This window comes from Pangasianodon hypophthalmus, chromosome 8 (assembly GCF_027358585.1).
Source record: "Pangasianodon hypophthalmus isolate fPanHyp1 chromosome 8, fPanHyp1.pri, whole genome shotgun sequence".
NCBI classification, from domain to species: Eukaryota; Metazoa; Chordata; class Actinopteri; order Siluriformes; family Pangasiidae; genus Pangasianodon; species Pangasianodon hypophthalmus.
This window is the reverse complement of record NC_069717.1, coordinates 13,241,645-13,264,879: the sequence shown is the minus strand read 5'-3', so window position 1 is coordinate 13,264,879 and position 23,235 is coordinate 13,241,645. Positions and strand designations below refer to the sequence as shown.

The 23,235-nt window shown below is 37.4% G+C and overlaps 1 protein-coding gene across 2 annotated transcripts; it reads right to left on the bottom strand.

Annotated features, from left to right (window-relative positions):
• Positions 1-1,444: 1,444 nt before the first annotated feature.
• On the bottom strand, positions 1,445-14,177 carry emilin3a (elastin microfibril interfacer 3a). Of its 2 annotated transcripts, none has more exons than XM_034306380.2 (4): positions 14,156-14,177; positions 4,775-4,894; positions 3,900-4,600; positions 1,445-3,711 (listed from the first exon to the last, which is right to left on the bottom strand). In XM_034306380.2, exons 3-4 carry the CDS (start codon positions 4,591-4,593, stop codon positions 1,784-1,786), a joined length of 2,622 nt encoding a protein of 873 aa, XP_034162271.2. In that variant the 5' UTR covers positions 4,594-4,600; positions 4,775-4,894; positions 14,156-14,177; the 3' UTR covers positions 1,445-1,783. The 2 variants fall into 2 exon arrangements, with proteins under 2 accessions (XP_034162271.2, XP_026780522.3); XM_026924721.3 differs by lacking the exon at positions 14,156-14,177 and adding an exon at positions 5,448-5,732.
• Positions 14,178-23,235: the final 9,058 nt, after the last annotated feature.

The following is a 23,235-nucleotide window of genomic DNA, read 5'->3' as shown; positions in this document are numbered from 1 at the left end:
GTTTCTGTTGTGACACCTGTTAGAGTTTAGATTTACTAGCATTTTGTGGCAGTCTGAGAAATTATTCAAGTCAAGGCAAGCAAGAAGGAGAGCTGTACTTCAACTACTATATGTGCATATAAAAATATATGTGTATATAAAAATGTTAGCTTTTCATTTCCCTATAGGATTTTTTGTTTTACTTTTTACCAGGTACACCAATATTTGTCTCCCCATTTTTTTGAGTTGGGTCTGTATTAAAAAAAAAAAAGCCCTGTGTGCATTTCGGGTCTTTGGACTACTGGCAGTGCTGTTGTTTGGCTAGAATAGTTACATAATTATCAAACACATTAAGAGCAACACACCACAGATTGCATTAAAAGGTAAGTATTTGTGTTTTTTCAGGTCACCATCTAGCACAGAAGTTTGTGGGTTGTTTGGTACCAGGGTTGTTTGGTACCATTCCGCTTAACTTAAAATCTAAACATAGTTATAAAGACCTACACTTCCAGGATAACTTTATTTCATTATACTTTAACATTGGTCTACACATGCCCTTCCCCATAACGTTGACCCTGCCCTCTGCCACCCCCACACAACACAACAAAAACATTGTGGTCCACATTGTTAAGGTTGGGAATCTGTGATCTAGCACCAGAGGCATCGACAGGAGTTTTGGGCCTTTTCACAAGTAAATTCACTGAGCAGCAGACAATATTTATACCAAAGGCTCCTGTCTACTCTGGGCCATTGGAATCACCTCCACCCAACATTTGCATTGGAATGGACCTTAACTTTCAGTTACTTAGCTATATACCTATACTCCATTCAGCATTATGTCTGTGTTGGCTCAATCTGTACTTGACTATGACCAATTCCAATAGGTTAATTTAATCATGTAAACAATTTCTTGAGGTGCCGGATGTAAAGGAAGGTTCTCGAAAACGTGTAGCTTCCGTTTCATGTACACAAACAGTCTTCATCTTTGTATTGGTATTGGGCTACTTGCCTTGGTATCAGGTTGAAAAGAAAATCAGTCATACTGCCCAGTATTACTGGCAGTATGGTGTGCAAGCACACTGCAGTAAACTGTTTAGTATGAAAGTAGATGATATAAGCTTTCACCCACAGCTGTTCTTTTCTGATATTTCTCTTATTTATTTCCTTGTTTTAGTGACTGAACCTGTGTTATGATAATCCATACAAGAAGCCTAGAAGTGAAACTACTATAGAGACTTAAGTGAAAGAGGGCATGAAAATGCATGAAACATCATCTGAGAAGATTCTCGAACAAAAACCATGAATTCATTTGCTGTGTTTTTATGTCCATGAATTTTTTTGAATGGAGCTTGCCTTATTTTTTATACTCAGATCTCTACTGCTTTCAGTTTTAACAGCTAGGAATTCTCATTTAAAGATAATGTTTGTATTATATATTAATTTGATTTGAATTTAATTTCCATGATAAGCTAAAACATTTCATTTTTTTTATTTAAAATTCTCTATGTTGCAATAAAAAAAAGCATTTAGAAAAAACAACTTTAGTATTTATAAGAATGACTCTGTATATAAAAAAAAACCTGAAAAACAAAAGTCCCAGTACATTACAGACACATTAATGTTCAGTATCAAGTATTACACACTTCACAGAAATGAAATGAAATACACAATTCAATCAGTACAAAAAGTATAAAGATTAATATATACCAAGAAGTAAAAATTAATTAAATATGCTGCTTGGCCTGTGAGTAGTCTTTAAATGTATTTCCCCATATTATGGAGCTTTCCTGAGTTCTTAGTCATCTTAAACCTGTGTGGGATCTATAAACTGGTCTCCTCTAGGTTTAGGTGGTTCAACAGTATGTTGTTCTTCCGATGGCTGAGTTACTGCAACGACATGGTCCCCTGTTAACCCAGAGGACTTAGTGCAGGTTTTCAGTCCATCTCTAAGCTCAGATAGCTGGAGGGAATGACTGACAAGGGTACTGTTGACCTGGGAAAAATATCCATCTGAATATTTCTCCAGTTCTCCTCGGATCAGCTCCAAGTCTTCAGCCAGCTGTGACAAGCCACCACACTGACCTTCTACACGGGCCACACGTCCCCCTACATCAGTCACCTCTTTCTGGACGCCCAGAGCAGTTGAGTGGCAGGTCTGCATCTCTGAAGCCAACCTGCGCCGTAGATCCTGCAACTCACCCTTCAGACGAGTCAGCCTCCTCTCCCCAGCACCCAACATAGAAGCCTGCCGTCCAACCAACTGCACCACACCCTTAACCTGCTGTGCTAGCCTCTCCTCTCGCTCTTGCCAGGTAAGGTTAGTTTGTCCAACTTCACGCACCACCTTCCCAAATGAGTCTTTTAGTCCACAAAGTGTGTGATTGACAGAGTGCATGCTCACCTTCAGCAGGGTTACCTCACCTTGAAGCTCCTTCTCTTCTTGTCTCTCAGTCAACTGTGTGAGCAGTGAATTTAGAGTGGCATTCAGTTGGTCTAGTCTTTCTGTCTGTGCACTCAGCTGCCCATTAAGATTTTCATGTGTTTTCTTGTCTTTCTCTTCCAGTGTTATCAGTGGTTCAGCATATCCAGTAAGAACTGGTTCTGGAGCACAAGAGGAAGTGCAGACAAGTTCAAGGGAGCTAAGCTGCTTCTGAATGAGGTCCAGATCTACTTCTACCCTCTTTTTGAGGGACTTGACTTCTGTGTCTAGTGTGGGCACTGTCTGACATTCAACCAGAACTGTAGATGTAGCATTAGCCAGTTCCTCCATAGCAGCAAACAAACGAATTTCAAGATCCTTTATCTTTTCCTCCAGGCAGTCCTCTAGGATACCAGCTGTTCTTTCACCTGTACATCCTTGTTCCTTCTCTGTTGTACTCAAAAGTGACTCTACATAGGCCAGTCTACCTTCTACCATGCCCTCTACATGGTCCTTGTGGCCACCTAGTTCAACTTGAAGGTGCACTTGGGACTGGTTCAAGCCATCCATTGACTGCTCTAGAAGAACCAGCCTTTCTGTCATGCCAGACATCGCCGTGCAGCAAGCATCATCAGATTCTAGACCTTGGTGCTCAGCATAAATGTTTGCAAGCTCAATTTTCAAGGCTGTCAGACTACTGTTTACAACCTGTTCCAGCTGTTCCTGTCCTTCCATGATCTCTTTCTTGCACTGGAGATGCACCTCCATCACCCGATCCTCACAACGCTGCTCTGCAGTCTCCACACGTTTGTCAAACTCTCCTAGGACAGCTGCTCCTGCCTTACTAAGTTTGGTTTCCAGCAGTGTCTCTAGGGCTTGTTGAGAATCTGTGAGATTCAGTGCCCCACCAGGCAACCTCTGAAGGGTCTCCTCATGGTCCAGTACTGTCTTTTTTAACTCTACAAGATCTGTGCTCTTAGCCAGTACCTCAGCATGCAGCTGTGCCACCTTTTCAGCCAACTCACCCAGGTTTGGGAACTGCCCTATGGCATCTGAGCCCTCTATATCTGGTGCTCCCCCAGGCAGGTCTCCAAAACCAATAGTCATGTCCTGAGATGCAGCGGCTATGGGAACTGGAGCTTCAGACAGAAGGGTAGAGAGCATGCGGTTTGCGTCTTCCCGGAGGGAGGCACGTAGGTGGTCTTCTAAGCTGGTCACTTTAGCACGAAGCGTCTCAAGACCAAGTGAAAGTCGCTGTACATCCTCTTCCATCTGATTTAAACGTTCAACTCTGACACTGTTCTCTTCAACAGCTATGGTGAAGAAATGCAGATAAATAGTTAAAAAATAATAGTCAAATATCTGACAGATCTTCTTCTATGATAAATTAATGAATGCTGAACTGTCACACCTAGACTAACAAACAAATTAAAATATTTTATTTGTTGTATAAAAACATGCATGTGGAAATGTTGAAAAAAAAAAAAACCCTTAATCTTACCCTGATTCACCTCACTATCACCCGAAGATGCCTGTGTTTCAGGAAGCGGCTTTGTCTCTGGATGTGGAATTGACTGTTGGTGATCTGGTATGGGATCCTGGTAGTTTGTTATTGGTTCATGATCATCTGAAATAGGATCATGTACAGAATCTTGATCATTAGTCAGAGGGTTGTGTTGTTCCAGCACTGTATCAGGATGATCTGTTTCAGGCTCCTGATAAGGCTCAAATGAAGTTTCTGGATAAGATGGTGCAGCATTAGGGTCAGGATATTCATCCATTATGTTAGAGGGTGTCAAGGGTTGATTCCAGAGGTTTCTGTTATAGTTGGGTTGGGACATTGAGCCCTGAAATAGAGGCATTGGACCTTTGTGGAAAGGCACTCGCTCTTCATAAGCATTTACTGGGCCATTATAAGAGGTCATATGTCCTTTGAAGGCAGATATTGGGCCCTTGAAAGGTGGCATAGAGCCTTTGTAAGAAGATAGGGGACCTTTAATGGATAGCTGTGGACCTTTATGAGATGGCATAGGACCTTTGTAGGATGGCACATGACCCTTGAAAGGGGGCATTGCTTTCATTCCATAAGCGGTAGGTCCAATGTTACAACCAACACCGGTGAATCCAGGACAACAACGCCACTCCAACTCTGTCATTGTCTTGTATGCCACTTTAAACACTGGCTTGTAGAGCATCCGGTACCTATGAATGTAGATAGGCAATACACAAATGTAAATAATCAGATTCTGTGCCAATATTAGAAAATGTTTTTTCAATATGGCATACATCCATCTATATCTTTTCCCAAACAAGTAAAGTGACCATTTGTCATCTTTGCAGTAAATACATTAAACAGATAACTGCAGTATTACTTACCTAAGTGCTGGACACTTCTTCCCCCAGCCACATTTTTTGTACTCTGCCTTCACATAAGGAGCTGCACCATCCTGAACAGTGTAGGAAACACTCTTTTCCACTACATATGCACAGTGGTTTCTAGGGAAAAAAAGGGGGTAGGAAGAATGAAAGAAAGGCAGAATATAATTTTATCATGTAAAAATTTCAATCTTTTTCCAAATAATAATCTGGGATATGTACAGATTTAGAAGCAGAAAGATTTAAATGCTGGCTAAACATGAAAATAAAGCAAAAGCTAACAAAAATAAAAATAATAAAAAATGATTACCAAAGATATATTTTTATTAATAATGATATATTACCGAATATTGGAATTAGATTCTTCTGTGCATTTTTCTAGTTGAATCTGTTCCATTTATTTTTTTTTAATAGTACCAGAAGAGAATGCTATCTTCAACAGTAATAAAACAAATCAAAATGTATTACACAAACAAAGCACAATTTACATTTACATATATGTAAATTCACATTTAAGGAACTAAATGGATAGCCAGCTACTTATAGGACACAAAGGATACATTGTTTAGTGATACATTGGATGTCATAGTTTAGAGAGAACCTCTTGACTACCTGACAGTACAGCTTTTATATTTATTAGATATTTTTAGTACAATATACTAATAATACTTACTTGTGTCTAGCAGTGGGTTTGCCAGAACTATAATGAGGATTGGCTCCTGACTTGTAGAAGCTGAAACGGTTGGGCATGGAGTGGAAAGCCGCAAAAGCATTTGTAACAGCTATACTAGCACTCAGAAAAATGAGTGGGCTCAGGAAATCTAGCCACAGCATCTTCAGCAAAGTGATGAATCCAAAGAAAGACCAATAACCAAAAAGAAGTTCAGGATTGTCCTAACAATATGCAATGCATCAAATGCCCATTTGTAGTGTTGATGCTCTGGAGGCTTCTGTGGTCTGGGCACCAGCCCTCACAACCAGCTAATAAAGCAATGTGTGACCTGATTTACATAGTCCCGCCCTTCATTCCACAAAATACAACATACAGAAGTATGGCATTTTAACACACACACATTTGTATTCTCTGTTTTTTTTTTTGTTAATTTTTTTTTATTTGTTTGCTATTTTAATCCTCATTTTTTTCTTTTACTGAACTTGCATTAATTTATCCACCCTTGCTGTAAAAAACACTGAATTTATGCCTGGACCTGGACAGAATAAGGTATTGAAATGGAAAACATAACAACATTTAAAATAAGGTAGTAGAGACAATATGACAAATATAGCAGAGACTGATAAATAATTGTGATGTGCTCCTAAATAAAATAATTGGTATAGAATCATTTTTTTTTACATAGTCAATATTTTGTTTGACTTCATATCTTGTGTTCTCATCTTACAGTGTGCCGTACAATCGATTATTGTGTTAATGTAGCGTTAGTAGGAGGATTTAATCACAGCAAAGAGAACATATGGACTTACAGTCTGGCACAAAAACACATGCTGACACAGAGGAGTGGACTAAATGCACTTGAGGCAGCTAAATAGGACCAGTTAAAATGCAGTTAATAACAGTTAACTGATAAGACCAAAATCGTAGTAATGAAAACACATGCACACCAAGTAGATGGGAATGTTCTTTATGTTGTGTATAATGTGATAGTATGAGTGAGCCATGATTTGTTACTTATGACCAAGAACACAATGTAAAATGTAAAATGTATTCTTAAATAGTCAGTTTTTTTGTGACCATTACATGTGAGTTTAGCTGTTCTTAGTTTAATTGTGGTTTTCCTTGTGGTGTTTTTGTGGTAAACTGTGAATTCTTGGACCACATCTGGAAGTGACCACTCAGACTGCTCAAGCACACATTCAGTGTACACCACACCTCAGTAACACTGCCCCCCCAAGCCCCCCAACCCCCACGCCCCTCAAACCTCTCCCTTAAACCACCAGGCTTAAACACAACCCACATCTTTGTTTAGTTGCTAATGAGAGACTAATAAGTAGACAGTGCTCACTTTGTTTCCAAGACCTTTATTGGTTCTGATGCAATGGATTTCTAAGAAAGTCTCTATTTTGGCTGCACTTAGTGCAATGATTTTAATGAGAAATACAAATTGTTAATAGTTTCGGATGTATGCTCATGTTGGTACGATATGTTTAATGAGTTTTGACTGTGTTATTTAGTATATAGTATATAGTTTTGACTGTAAAATTCCTGTATTAAGTAATATTATTATACTATTATATATTTTCATATAATAGTATCTTAAGCAATCAACCAAATATCAGATGACCTGAATAAGCAGATTTTTTTTTACTTCTCTCTTACTAAAAAATTGCTACTTTTTTCTATGTTAATTAGTTTTATGTTTATTAATGTTCTTATCATTGTTGAAATACAAGGAGTGATCATTTTTCCTTTTGATGTTAGGTAGAGAATTAGTTTACTTTTATGCTGTTCATCTAAAAATATCTCTGCAAATGAAAATGAGCATTTTGTTGATGTTTGTTCATTATTGCCTTGTCTAACTTTCCGAACAATTAGGCATCAGTAAAGATTTTGAAATCATTTTTCAAATTAGCAGTATGAGGCATGTTGATTAATTATTGCAGGTGCTGCTGAATGTTTCTCTAAACTGGTTCAGCTCACCAGATCACAGCCACAGTACATATTTTCCTGTCTCTCTTTCCTTCTCTGCCACCTCCACCCAGGAAATGCATAATACAGCAACTGTTCACCTGCCCAGAAGAAATGAAGGCTTTATTTCACTGGTATATGCACCACCCATGTCCTTCAAATAAATCCATGTCTAAATGGGGTGGGGTTCATTTTTCCTCCCTCTGACTACAATATGTTCCTTGTAGAAATTGAAGCTAGTAAATGATGTAAAATGTGTAGAACATGGAAAGTCTGTGTGTATGTATTGGTTCCACCATTAGTGTATACATCTGTGAGCCTGGTAGACTTGTGAACTCTTCCTAAATATTGTCTTTTCTCCTTCTTACTTTTCTTTATGTGGTGCTTGTTCTCCCCACAACTCTGTTTATACATGGCACAAGCTATCCACATTCCACCACTAACTGTAAGGTTCTTAAAGTCAGCTCTGTGTTTGTCTTAGGAGAGCTGAAGTGTTTGGTGTGGAGTGTGGCTGAAGACTATTCCGGAAACAGGGTTTAATTTGGTTTCCCAACCTAGAGCCAAGATGGACCATCATTATGACCTTTAGTGAAATAAAGATAAATATAAATACGAAAATAATGCCTAAATGAACTGTATTCACACAAGTGAATACATGGTATTAAGTACAGTCATTGCATGTGTGAAAATAAATAAGTAACAAAGTTAGTAAAATAGGATTTTATTTGGCACTATCTTCTATTACCCTGTACCCATTTTGGTTTTAAAATTTAAAATCATGCATCCATATATCCTTAGTTTGGGTTTAGCAGTAGCTAGAAACTACTTGATTATTTTTTTACATTTTTAACTATGATGACGTTTGAGACCCCCCAGTATCCTGACTTTTTTTTATTTTTTATTTTGGCTCATGGAAATTGTCCCATAAAGGTATAAAAAATTATTTTAAAACAATCACACATACAAACAAGAAACAGAAAGAATCCATCTCCAGTTAATTATCTATAGAAAACAAAATATTGACAATTAATATTTAATATTCTTTACAATTCTTAAAAAATGACTTTATATAGGACTGATTTAAAACTTATGACTATTTTAAAAACTGCTGTCCTCAGAGTCATGGGTACTCTTAAAAAAAACAGTCATGGCAGACTGTGACTCCTGTTATATCAAAAAACTGGAACACAATATAAATTTTTTTAGCTGGTATAGAGTGATGCAAGTCACCCCTGCTCACATTCTCAATCTACTCTTTCACAGATGGAGAGAGGATTTGGACAATGTTACAGCATGGAAAATAACATTACATCTGAGCTGTTTTTATTGGAATGCTCAGTGTTTTCTAAGCCCAGTATCTTTCATCATGATGTCGCCAGATAGCAAGTGCATCTAGTCCATGTCATGGCTGTGCATTCCCTCATGATTTAGCTGCAGCTTTAGTGGTTTGATTCTTGATCTTTGTTACCAGCAGGCCCATTCAAATCCACACTGCAGCCAGAACCAACTGAGGGTATTTAACTTCCTCATACATATATCAAGTTGGGTTGTTCAATGAAAGCTGCCTCAAGCAATCAATTTTTATAGCCATTTTTGGGTTTAATGGAAGTACTGCCTAATCTGATTTTATTTCTCAATCACTGAAGATAATAAACTAACTCTTTTCTATTCTTTCGACTATATTAACAACATTAGGAAGAAACCTTGAGAGGAACCAGACTCAAAAAGGAACCCGTCCTCTTCTGGGTGACACTGGATAGTGCGATTATGAGTCATTACTCATCCTGAGCTGTATACTATAAAGTCAAACAGTACTGAGTGTGTTGAAAGGATCTTCAGTATGAGCATCAGAGTCATTATTTATTTCATTAGACTTTTTAGCTTCAAGTCTACAGTATCCAAGTGAAGGTATCCACTGAGTAGTGAATGAAACTTGACTGTTTTCAGTAAGTGCAGGTGTTTAAGCTATGCAAGTTAGACCATCCACAGCAATCTTTATGGTATCCATGTGGTACCATCCACAGCAATCTCACGGCAAACTTTAGGCTATCTTGTTGCGCCTGCCTCAGCAGCAGTGAGTGATTTTCAGGTGAAATAAGAAGTAGAGAATCAGGATGGATCAGGCAAGTCCGAAGGGCAGAAGGAGTCAGGATCATTAGCATCTAATTAGGCCGCAAGAGTAATGTGTAGCTTGCCAGAGACAGAGAGAGAGAGGGACAGAAGTGAGAGGAAGACAGGATTATTATGCCACAAAAGGCCTCATTTATGAAGCTGGATACACAAAAAATTTGCTATTAATGAAAATCCCATAATTTTGGATAACAAGTATCCTACTTGTGCACTGGAGTTTGTGTATATTTACACACAAGAAGTCTAACTAATGTAAATTTCAATTAATCGGCTTTGTATCATATCATTTGCATGGATTACTGCACTTTTATATATGAATTATACTGACAATGCACAACACCTGACCACAACACTCACCATGCCACATGACTGTTTGCAGCTGAACCACCTTGTGGGATAATGAGCCCTTGTATACAAGTCTTGTCTTGTGTAGCACTGTTTGTCAAGCTTTTGCCGTGGTTGTCATTGTGCTGTGTGCCATGCCGTTACTTCTAGTTGTATGATTCTTGCGTTGTATCTATAGTTCATGTTTATGGTTCTTATGCTCACCCTTTTGTTGGTTTTGTTTGTGCTTTGTTTAATAAATTATCCACACTTGCATCCGCCTCTGCTACCATTCCATGACAACGCCCTTATCCAGAGCGACTTATATTAATGCTTAGTGCTTATACTAGTCCTCATACTATTTCACTAGGTCATGGACTAAGAATACCATAGAGAAAATTTTATATTAATTAATTCATTTGATACTATTGGCATTAATTAAAAATATACACAGGACAATGTTACAGCATAGAAAATGACATCTGCACTGTTTTTATTGGAATGCTCAGTATTTTCTCAGCTCAGTATATTTCATCATGATTTTTGCCAGATAGCAAGTGCATCTAGTTCATGTCATGGCTGTGCATTCCCTCATGAGTTTCCCTGTGTGATGTGCTTGGTGTCCATGATCACCTGGGTACAGTGTAGGTCTTTTTTCCTCGTATTTTTTCTCCTACACCTAATTCACCTTTTCTGTAATTTATATCTAGATTTTGACCTTTTCAGGTGCTTTTACACTGCTAAGTATTTTTTTTTACTGGCATAGACATAAGTCGAAATAACTTCCACTTCTACCTTTCTGCCTTTTTTTTTACCTTTCCGTAGTCATTTAATGTTTCCAGCCCTCAGTGTGGTTTACCTTTTATGCAGTTTTTGTGGGCGGCACTAAATGCAAATGAGCTGTGTTGGGAAAGTGCACGTTATGGGTGATCAACATACATATGTGAGTACAAAGAAAATCAGTGTTTCTGAAACTTTTGTAAATCAGCGAGAAATTTTATTTTGGTTTGCCTTATGCAAACACTCTTTTATCAATCTAAAAGATTGATAAATGAGGCCTATGGTGCACAAAGTGCAAGTAGGGACTTTGGCAGGGCTAGCTATGACAGCATAAATAAAAAAGAGAGCCAGAAGGTAACACATGCATGAGAGCACACAGCCACTCCACCATCAACAAACCTGATTAACAAAAAGCTTGACTAAGCAAATAGGTTTTCAACATAGATTTAAAGATTGAGACTATGTCTGAGTCGTGATCACTAATTGGAAGGCTGTTCCATAACTGGAGAGCTGTGCAAGAAAAAGCTCTGCCCCCTGCAGTAGTCTTCATTATTCTAGGTACTAATAAAGAGCCTGCACCTTTTGATCATAGCAGGCAAGGTGGATCATAAAAGAAAAAAGTTTGTTTGGGTACTGTGATGCGAGACCTTTCAGTGCTTTATATATCATTTGTTGTATTTTATAATCAATGCAAAATTTCTTCTGGTTTTAGTAAGAATTCTGCATTTTAGTAAGGCTGCTGTATTCTGGGCCAGCTTGGGCTTGTTTCTGCAACTACTAGTATGTCCAGAGTGCAAGGTGTTGCAGAAGTCCAACCTAGAGGTAACAAAGGCATGAAGTAGTTTTTTGCATCATGTAGTGACATTATGTATGTTATCTCAGCAATATTTCTGAGATGAAAAAAGGCTATCATAGTAATATTTTTTACATGAGCTTCAAATGAGAGACTGGAGTCAATAATCACACCAAGGTCTTTCACTGATTTACATGATGTATCTGAAATGCCATTCTGAGTTACTACTTAATCAGAAAGCTACTAATAAGTTACTAATAGTAGTACTTCTGTCTTGTCAGAATTAAGTAGGAGGAAGTTACTCAACATCCAGTGACTAATGTCCTTTACACATTCCTTTTTCCACAGCTGGTGTCTGTTAACTGGCTTTGCTGAAATATACAGATGTGTCATTGGCAGTGGAGGCTAATACCATGTTTATGAATAATTGTACCCAGAGGTAGCATAAATAGAGAAAAGAGCAATCGGCTTAGAACAGAGCCTTGTGGAATGTCAAACATTACTTTAGTATGCATAGGAAAGTCACCATTTACATCTAGAAACTGATAATGATCAGTCAAATAAGACCTTAGCCAGGAAAGAGCTATTCCCTTAACTCCAGCAGCATGTTCTAGTCTATATAGAAGAATTCTTATGATCCATGGTGTAAAAAAGTCACCTCTGGCTTGCTCATTAGGGACAAATTTAAATCTGTATCCAGATTTCTGGAAAGCTGCTTTGTGACAATGTCCACTGTTAAAAGCAATATATACATGACACTGAAATGGAATTGAATTGAATTGAATCAGCAACTCTGGGAGATTTTCAATAAAACTGTGTACAGTAGCTGAAGTGATTGTATGCTTGATGCTGTAGCATGGCGAAGTGCATATTTTATGACTACATGTGAAAGACACATTTTAAATGAAATTGTGTGAGCTGAGCTTCAGATTGGGGTAATGTGACTATGTTTTCTATATTTAAAACAAATGTCAGTATTAAATCAAGGGTGCATCCACTATAATAAGTAGGTCCTATTACGTTCTGACTGATCCCTAGTGACTCTAGAATGGACAGTGCACTCTGTTCTCAGGGGGTCTAGCAGATTATCAAAATGAATATGAATTTTTTGACAACCATGTTTGGCTTTCAGCAAACATGTAGAATACGGCAGCTAACTAACTGGCCTCCTCCTCCTCCTTCCTCTGAAAATGAGAAAAACCAAGAGTTTTACTCAAATAGTACTATTTTGTTGTTTCTATAAACAATATGAGGTAGAGTGAGTGGTTAGTAGAAACTAATTCCAGAATAGATTTTTTATTAGTTTTGGATTTTTCGGATAGTGGTTTGATTAATGAAACGTTCCATGGTATAAATACAAAAGAAGCATTGTTTTTGGCAGTGAATAATTTTCCATCCCTGTGAAGTTATGACAAAAAAGGTTTGTGTATTCACAAGCCAATATTATAAACCATTAAAGTAGCTATAGACTGAAGTATTACCACACATTGTAGAGCTATAGAGGTGGATGTTTTAGTATTAAGCTGTTATGCAATTTTATTCCATGTGTGGTTTCAAAGATATTGGATATATTAGACACATCTGAAACTGCAAAGATTGCAAACCTTCTCTTTCTATTTACTCACATCCTATTTGCTTGCTGTGGTCTGCTTATCTTGTGCATGTTGTATCAAGTGTTTGCATGATAGTTCTGTTTTCACAGATTCTCACTTTTGTGATGCCGTACTCATTCTTTCAATCACTCATCACTCGTTTACTTTGCTTCTCACTCTCATAATGTTAATAAAGGAAAGAGAAAATAAAACCAGCGGTGTTGTGGCTGGGTTGAGAAAAGTGTATTTAAATTCCTTTTCTTTTGAAAATCCTTTCTTTTAAGGATTTCGGAGGTTGATACAGTATGTAGGTAATAAAATTATAATGGTGGGTTTTTCTTCCAGGTGAAGCAAAGAAATAATCACCAGTACCATCTGTAGATGTCTTTGCCAAAGATTATTTGGATTTAAGATAAATGTGGAATAAAGTGCTATAAACCTTTTTGCATAATTTTTTTCTGTTTCAGAGTTTTACAGTAGGAATGTCACAGTTTAAGCATCAGAGTGTCAGGACTAGGCATGTAAGGGATGGAGATATGCCTCCAAAGAAAGAAGAGCAGGAGAATGAGGTTTACAGGATGCCTCACTCCATTCTGAAGAAAACTCTCTCAGGTAATCTGTAGTTTATGGAGTTTGGTTCGTGCCAAAGAACAGTTCAGCTTGAAAAATTTGGACTTTCCATAAACTAATTTTCTTCCTTCTACTTTGCTCATTTCCCAATGAAAAATATCATCAAGATTATCCACATGAAGCAATTAATAGTCATTAATAGTCAGACAATAGCCCCTACTATCTATCAGTTAATTAATAATTAACTGTATGTGAGTACTGATAGAACAACACACACACACACACACACACACACAATTTATTCTGCTAGAGCATCAGCCAACCAGACCAGAACAAGACCATCTGTCCACCTCTCTGCTACCTCTAGGTCTGTACTGCAGCATCCAGTATTTACATTTTTAAGTAAACGATCCACATGAGTAGACTCTGTACGTTGTTATAATTTTGATTGATGTCACAAAATATAGTTCCTTATAACTTTAATTTCATACTTTTAATCTAAACATGGAGATGGCAATGCATAAATTACTCATCATCAAATTACTCACCATAACTGACTCATCATCAGAAAGGGGCATCATCTCATCTGAAAGGACAGAGAATACAGGTCTAGTAAAGCTTTGGCAAGGACAGATGAGCACAAAAAACCCAGCATTCATATGAACAGGTAAAACTCAAACAGAAAACAGAATGTTAGACTCATCTGAAATCCCAAACTTTGTATAAGTTGAACTTCATTCTAATTTTGCCACCTCTGGAGCTGGCCCCTCTTGAATAGTCTAATTATAAATGGGATTTTTAAAAATTCAGGTGTCTACTGAAATAGTACAGAGCCAATATATGACAAAAAAGTGTGAAATGTCCCATTTTTAACAAAAAAAAGCAGCACTTTTGGCAGAAAGTGCTTTTATTTCTTTATTTAAAACTTAGCAAACTTCGAGACCAAAGTGCATCTTCAACAATTTTGTTAAACATATCATAACAAAATTGTCATGTCAATGCCGGAAACAGCATCCAACTACAATACCGAGAACACAACACGGGCTACAAACATGGCCGCCACTGCCTACAACACCCAACAACTACAGAGACTGTCATGTTCATGTTCACTGGCTTACTGATCACACACCTGAACTCAGTCACACAATCATAGCCACACAGTATATAAGGACTCTCACACCAACCATTCAATCAGTTGATACCCATCTTGTCTACTATCATAGTCTTTCTGGTTTTCACATTTTTGGCCTTTGCCTAGTCTGTTTCAAGTTGTTTGTTCAATGCCTGACCACTGCCTGTTTATTGACCGCACTCATGTCTCGCGTTTGAATTATCCTGCAAGCTTTTCTAGTAAAGGCATTGTTTACCTGCATCTGCATCCGTATCTACCTCTTGACAAAAATCTTGCTTCTTTCTTTAAACGTTCACACAAATATGAACATGTAAATAACATGTTGTAAAGAAACCCACAACACAATTACACAGTTAAAAACTGACTGGGATACGGGGTTAATCCGGCGACCCTATACGTTTTGAGATAGTGTGAATCAGGGACAGATTACTCAACAAAATGGCCATGTTTATAGCTGATTTGATCCTGTAATCATTGAACGAGAGATATTATAATGACTTCCAATCCTACCATCTTCCTCCCATCTTCCTTCCTTGTTGTTTCTTTGTTCAATGAAGACTACAGCATTTGAGGTGCTGGCAATTTAAACAGCCAAGAAACACACCCAAGAAACTGCTCTAAGGTGGCTTATTGACATCACAGTGGAGAACATACAGATTTTACTGCAAAATAACTAATCAAAATACTAATAGTCTGACCAAATCCCACCAGGGATTTAACTTAAATATCATCATGTATTCCTAGGAAGTAGTACTATGCCATATTAGACTAGCTTAAATTAGGCAATTAGGTTTTTATCTTCAGCTCCCTCCTCTGTCTGGTTATACCACTTAAGAAAATAATTTTTAATCCTATTCTGCAGTGTGAAGGACAGTTGTCCTAGTCCTGTGAGTTTTCCAAGCTTACTGAGCCATATAGTTACCAAGGAAATTAAGTCCTCTCATTACACACAATTATGTTTGAACAGTAGAGCTGTATACCATCAAAGGGGCATAGATTACAGAGAGGTGATGTGTCACCCAGCACAAATACTAGCTGAGCTGTGGAATGGATAGTCTATGCAATAACTTTCTACTTTATAGTGTCTTTATCCTCATTGCAGCAATAGCAGTCAAGCGTTCCTTACATCTTTAACACAGCCTAGACCATATCAAATAAATTCCATTAAAGGTTTTAAATTGAATGGATTTAGAGTTAAGTTCTCTGGAGACCTTTTTCAAATTTTTTGACATCTAACAGTCTCACTCTGGAATCAATACTCCTAGAATTGCTTCCCACACCACTCTAGAAGATGAGGCATTTTTATCTGTGTGGCTCAATAGCATTATATAATAATATGAGTGCTTTTCCAGGGATCTCAGATAACATTCATGTGGGGGGGAGGGGGGAGATAAAGGGAAGCCAAAGGGATTGATTAGTAAGGGCCCAAGCTTCTAATATCTCTAAAATTGCTGCTTTGTTAGATTACACCACTCTTTCTGATTACTGAAGACCTTCAATATATTTCGACCATACAGATTTCCATGAGTAGTAATTCCTTGGTCGAACCATGATTTCCAACAAAGTGGTACACAATACATAATTTAATATGGAATTTTTAAAATGAGTTGTAATACTGAATTGTGATACTGAGATTTTTTAATGCCTTCTTTTGGGTAACGTTGCCAGAAAAAAAGATACAGTGATGGCTGTGTAATTGCACATTATGAAATAAGAAGTATTTATAAGTATATAAGGCAACTCCTACCAAAACTTCATGTTTAAGATTCTTTAAAATTGACATCTGAGAGAAACTGCCATCTTGTCGTTCGTAGATGAAACAGGCTATCTAAATAGGGGCATAGTATGGTAATAATAGTACCAGTATCACAGCCCCTTAGAGATGAGATCATTAACATGGATACAAGAAAGAAATCTATATTTGACCTATCATTACAGGGGGAGACAGAGAAAGTATATTGCCACATCTTAGGGTTACACAGATGGTAAATATCAACCAAATCTGAGTCTTATGTCAAATATAGTACAGGTATATTTATAGGTCAGGTTAGCAGCATGATGTAATCTAGTGTATGGTCCATTACTTGATTAATCCCCTCCTCCCCGAAGTTACATTTACATTTATGGCATTTAGCAGACGCCCTTATCCAGAGCGACTTACATTTAATCTCATTTTTTATACATCTGAGCAGTTGAGGGTTAAGGGCCTTGCTCAAGGGCCCAGCAGTGGCAGCTTGGCAGTGCTAGGGATTGAACTCATGACCTTCTGATCAGAAGTCCAACATCTTAACCACTGAGCTACTGCCCAGTGGTTATAAGATATTCACCAAATAAATGTAATTTTCTCGCCTGCAGTTTCACAGTGAAAAAAGGCCCTGAATATCACAGAGACATATAAGTTGTCTGACTTCAAATGTGCATTCCTGAAAGATTTAGATTGTATCTTTTATAAGTAAGAAAGAATCCTCCTCTGCTTAGACCCACATGAAGCATAAAAAACAACCCACCCAGTCTCAGCAGATAATTTTGGTTTCTTTATATAGAATAGTATATCTGTCTATATCTTGATAGAACAACTGTGCCTTTTTTTTTTTTTTTTTTTTTTGATTTAATGCATAGTTTTCATGTTTACTATGTGCCGCTTTTTCTTAATATTCCAGTTGACTTACTAACATTTGCTTGCAAATTCCAGGTCATAAGAAGAGAATATACTACTATCATATGAAAATGCATATCTTAACCAGAAAAATACCACTCTATAAGAATAGAGAAATATACTTTTACAAGCAGAGAAAGAAAACCACAGCACTAACTCCTGTTTGAGCAAGACTGCAGTGGAAACCAATTAACACCAGGGGGCGCCTAAGAAACTGCATTCCCTGAACAAAAGAACAACCTGATTCTCACATTCTTCATCCCCAGAGCTTTTAGAGGTGGCAATCAGGCATTCTTGATAAGCAGTGGAACAACCAAAAGGGGAAAAAATTATTCCTTTTCCCTTTATAATCAGGACTGACTATCGTTGAAACCAACCACACACCAAAATCCACCCTAAATGGCATGCAAACTACTATTTATACTCAAATATTTTACCTATGCTTAATTCTGTGAAAGTAGAATTGAGATTATGGAGAGGAAGTTCCCAAGGCATTTTCAGAGAAGACTCTTGGCAGAGTACATTCTTTATTTGCTTGCACCAAACATGGGCTTACCCTGCACAAAAGCAATAATGTGGCACACCTCCTGAAGTTCAGAATCTCTAAGCTATTTAATGATGTGGGTTCAGTTTGTAGCAGATGTCATCAAAGCTTGGCTACATACATGTTTTCCATCTTTCTAACCATATACATCTTCTTAAACCACCCATGTTATAATTATTGACTTCAGAACTCATTTGCTTTTGTTACCTCATTGGCACAATGGCTACTTTTGCTAAAAATTAGGCCTGACTACCACAATATTTGGATTGTTCATGTTCAGTTCCAATAAACAGTTCCAACTATATGTATACAATATAACTATGTATGTATATTTATCCTTTTGCCTCTGGTCTACATTCTCCATTTGTTATTATATACCCAGATAACATGATATCTTGTCCTGGAATTGTAATTACTACAATTGTTTTATATATAGCTGTTTTCCTCATCACACATTTCCTCATCAGTATTCCTTTTGTAACATTTTGTCAATTCTATGTCAATGAAATGATTTGTTGTTGTTTGTGTATCTATTCCGCATTGGAAAAACAATAAACAGTTTTATTAAATTAATTAATTAAAATAAAGAGTTTTTTTTATTTAAATGCCTACCACCAGACTATATGTGATATTACATGGAGACAAATATAATAAATGACTTGGACTTTTCCATACTGATATGAGGAACAGTCCTTTCATGTATACTGAAGTGTATGTAGATTGTTGAAATAGAAATGAATCACACCTAAAATTTACCTAAAATTTGTTCTGTGTGTAATGATGACAGAAGAAATGTTTTACAAACTAATAAAACCATTGTCTGAAGTATGTTCTTGTGATGTGTCTTTACTTAGAGAAAAACAGAACTTGTTAATTTCACAGCCTCTGCTTCCATGACAAAATTTTGTTTGCTGTCTAGGAGCTACTGCGGCAATGTGTCAAGCTTGTGATTCCTTAGCCACACACTGTAAATAGATGTAAATTAAATCGATGCATATCTGAATTCATATGCAGGGACAGACAGGCAGCTTTAGTATGTGTATGGCGAGAAAGTGTCAGCACTCTTACTTGGTTCTGATTGGATAAATTAAAGGCGTTCTTCCAAACTGATAAGAACTATTACTGTTCTGTAAGCTGCAACACCCTGCCATTCATAATGTAATGGCACCCATTTAACTGACCAAATCTTGTAGTGGAAGAGAAACATGGTTTTCCTGTGTATAAGATACTTGTATTTGAGCTGGCTCTTACAATACGCTCCTTGTACAATCAGCAACAACAAATCTTTATGCTTCATGAAAATGGAAATGGATACACCCTACTCACACAACCACAGCATTTCACTAAGGAAAAAGAAAATTATTTACCTTTTCTGGCAGTAAATTAAACCTTATTTTGCAAGATCAGGAAATACTTCAACAAATGACCCAGTGTTAAAGAAAGCTTGTTTATTCCAATGAACCTTGAAGTCGTACTGTCACTTGGCCCTGATCTACTAAAAAAAACAAAAATAGTCATTTTAAGATGATGTTCACTGTGTGCCTACACACATGGTGTTGAAATGCTGCACTCTAGTGTACAACATAATCTAAGGAGAGCACACTGGTTATGTCCCAAACCACATTCTGTGATACTAAGTTGCCTGTCAAAACACAGTATGCCACTTATTATATTGTTTTAATACATTGTTTTAAAAATTAGTATGGAGTTATTACAGTGCACAGCAAAATCTATTCAGATACTTGAATAGTGATATTTCACCATATGTAATATTGTGTTTCACAACAAACACAAGTTTAGCAAATTTGTAAATCTCTACCTGTGGTTCTCTCAAAGAACTGTAACATATACATACATGAAGAAGTAACTAGCTCTCTGTAATGTTAATGTTAATGTTAGTTCACTGGGTAATATGCAGTAATTCATTAGAAATATTGTGAAAGAATGTTTGCTGTTAATGTTAATAGGATATGTTGACAAAAACTGATATGACATCAAGCCACACATCCAGGTATATGTGTTTTTAGATGTTATTAGAATCCGATTCATGGTTGTGTATATCAAGTTTTAGTGTTGCAGGTTGTCAGTGCACATTTTTTTGCAGACAAGAAGCAAGCTACAAACAGGCCATATAGTATGACATAATGACTGTGAATGCTGCTTGATACGTTTTCCTTCCAGATATGTACCTGTGCTGTATGTGAAGACATTAGTCACTACACGCCTGTGAGCTTTCCTCCTGTGATGTTGCAAGGGCAGTGGTTCAAAGAAATGTGCACACAAAATAGCTGTGTGTGTCTTAGAGGAAGCATGTTACTCCCTGAGCCTTTCTGGATGGTAGGTGTTGTGTGTTAGAGGAAGAAAAGCTAGAAGGTGAGAATTAGCAATGTCTAAATCTCACAGTAAAGAGTTTCAAATACAAAGAAATTCAAATGTATTGAGTGAGTCCCTGTTCGAAGACACAATGCTATGTATTCATAATCACGATACAGAACGCAATTACAGAACGAATATGCACTGCAGTGCACAAACCTTATTTTACATGTGAATATGTTTTGCCACAATAATAACTCAGTAGAATAAAAGGAACCTGCTGTTGGGTCCAGATTACTCACTCTCATACTTTTCCCTGTTAGTTTCTTTGTAGTTAGTGAATAATATGCTTTAACATGAATAACTGAAAAATAAGCTGAGACTGTTACTATTATTATTATTCATTCATCTTCAGTAAGTGTGCGTTAGTTGCAGGGGACATGGAGCCTACCCTGGGAAAACCATTGCAAGCACCCCTCACACATACATTCACACCTAGGGGCAATTTAGAGTCAACAATTCACTTAACAGTATGTTTTCAGGAGGTGTGAGAAAACCAGAGAATCCAAAGAAAAACCCACAAGGACAGAGAGAGAACATGTGAAACTCCTCACAGTGGCCCGAGCTCATGATTGAACCAGGGACCCTGAAGCTGTGAGGCAGCAATGCTAAATACACCACCACTAATTATTATTATTATTATTGTTGTTGTTATTATTATTGTTATTGTTATTATTATTATTATTATTATTGTTATTGTTATTGTTATTATTATTGTTATTGTTATTGTTATTGTTATTATTATTATTATTATTATTATTAGTAGTAGTAGTAGTAGTAAGCTAGAAAGCTTATTATGATTATTGCAATAGCTATGATCTCACCATACAGATGATTACCTGTGGTGATTGTGAAGAATACAAAGTTGTCCTATTTGATAAATCAGTTTGGCTGTTTATTTCCTCTATGCCCTTCTGCACCTGCAGTGTTATTTTTCAGAGATCCCACTTGAGTGTTTAATTAATTTAATTACAGACTACGGTGGGACACATCTATGGGGCTGTTTCTCAGAAGACATGACTAGTCACAGGCTGAATCCAAAATAACTCTCTTCACCCTCTGTATGGGTACTAAATAGGGTATAATATAGTGGCTTCTATGTCCTGCGTAATGCACCTTATATCTAATAGAGAGCCACTTGGCATTTCTAGCCAAGTCAAGTGGACAGCCACAAAATACAGAAAACTAAAACATTAGCTATATCAGATTTTCTGTTTAATTTCAAAATCTGTAGCACTGGAACCGTAGACTGAAAAAATCTGAAGATCATGGCGTGCTATTTTCCATTCCTGTTAAGCGATGATTAAAGGGGCTAAAGCAAGGGCGTAGGAGTAATTTGGCAACAGGGACATTAGACACATTAATGTCAATAGAGTATTTTGGATAGAAACATTTTAGTTGTTATGAATTGCAATGGATTTGTTTGTGTGTTTTGCTTAGGCTATATTTTCTTCTTCTTTGTGTGGCTGGCCACCAGAAATGTTGGTGACTAGTTCACTAAATATTTAGCTCATAACACTGATTAGAGATTTTTGCTGTGTTGATAGGATGCTTTACATCCGCTTCTGGCTGTAGGGAGCAGAAATCAAATGTGACTCATTGCCCCAATTTAGTAGCATAGATTTCAATGGATTTTACTGAAGTGATGTAGGACAAGCTGTAGGATTGCTGTAAATTGTAGCTATTTAGCAGACAAAATGAATTTGAATTGGTAGAATTTGTTCCAGACGGTTTCCTTAATTTGCTGCCACCTCTCCCAAAAAAATCAAGTACAGGTTTATTCATTAATCTTCAGTAACCATGGTATTCCTGGTGAACCATAGTTAATGGCAAGACACCATGCAAACACACATTTACATGTTCACTTACAGCCATGTTTTTGGGAAATAGGAGGAAACCAGAGAACCTGGAATAAACCCACGCAGACAAGGAAATGTGAAAGACAGATAGCACACCCAAGCTCAGGACAGAATCAAGTACCCTGGAGCTGTGAGGCAGCAATGCTACCCACTGCACCATCATGCTACTTGCATTAGGACTCTAGATTGCACATAGTTGGGAATGTGTGTGAATGGTGCCCTGTGATTGTCTAGCATCCCATCTAAGGGGTATTTCTGCCTTGTGCCCAGTGTTCCTATAGGCCTGACCAGGATAAAGCTGTTACTGAAGTTGAATAAATGAGTGAATGAATGAATGAATGAATGAATGAATTTGATACAATAGAAAAAAAAACATCCACTGTCTCATCTGAATGTGGCGTCAGTAGCTATTCTGAACAGTGCATCTCTTTGTGTAACTGAGACAGCGTTGAGTGAAATTAAATGTTAAATGTGTAAAGATTTCTGAGATATTTAATATAATACTACTACTATATAACACATATGTCTCTGTGTCATGGTTGAGGTAAACTTGTAAGCTGACGTGAATGATTATTCCCAACAGGACACTTATTCATTTTTCCTTTTTTTTCTTCCTTTCTTTGGATTTGATCTAGTCAGGGTATGTTTGTTATAGGTTACTACCTTTCGGCACCTCTTGACTAATTGATGTATTGTCTATAGTTATAGGGGGCCACAGTGGCTTAGAGGTTAGCACTGTTGCCTCACACCTCCAGGGTTGGGGGCTTGAACCCTGCCTCCATCCTGTGTGTGCAGAGCTTGCGTGTTTTCCCTGTGCTTCGGGGGTTTCCTCCGGGTACTCTGGTTTCCTCTCCCCGTCCAAAGACATGCCCTGTAGGCTGATTGGCATTTCCAAATTGTCTGTAGTGTGTGAGAATGTGTGTGATGGTGCCCTGTGATGGCTGGCACTCTGTCCAGGATGCCCCCTTGGATAGGCTCCAGGCTCTCCGTGACCCTGTGTAGGGTAAGTGGTACAGAGAATGGATGGGTGCTCTATAGTTATTTTGATAAGTCTCCATCACAGG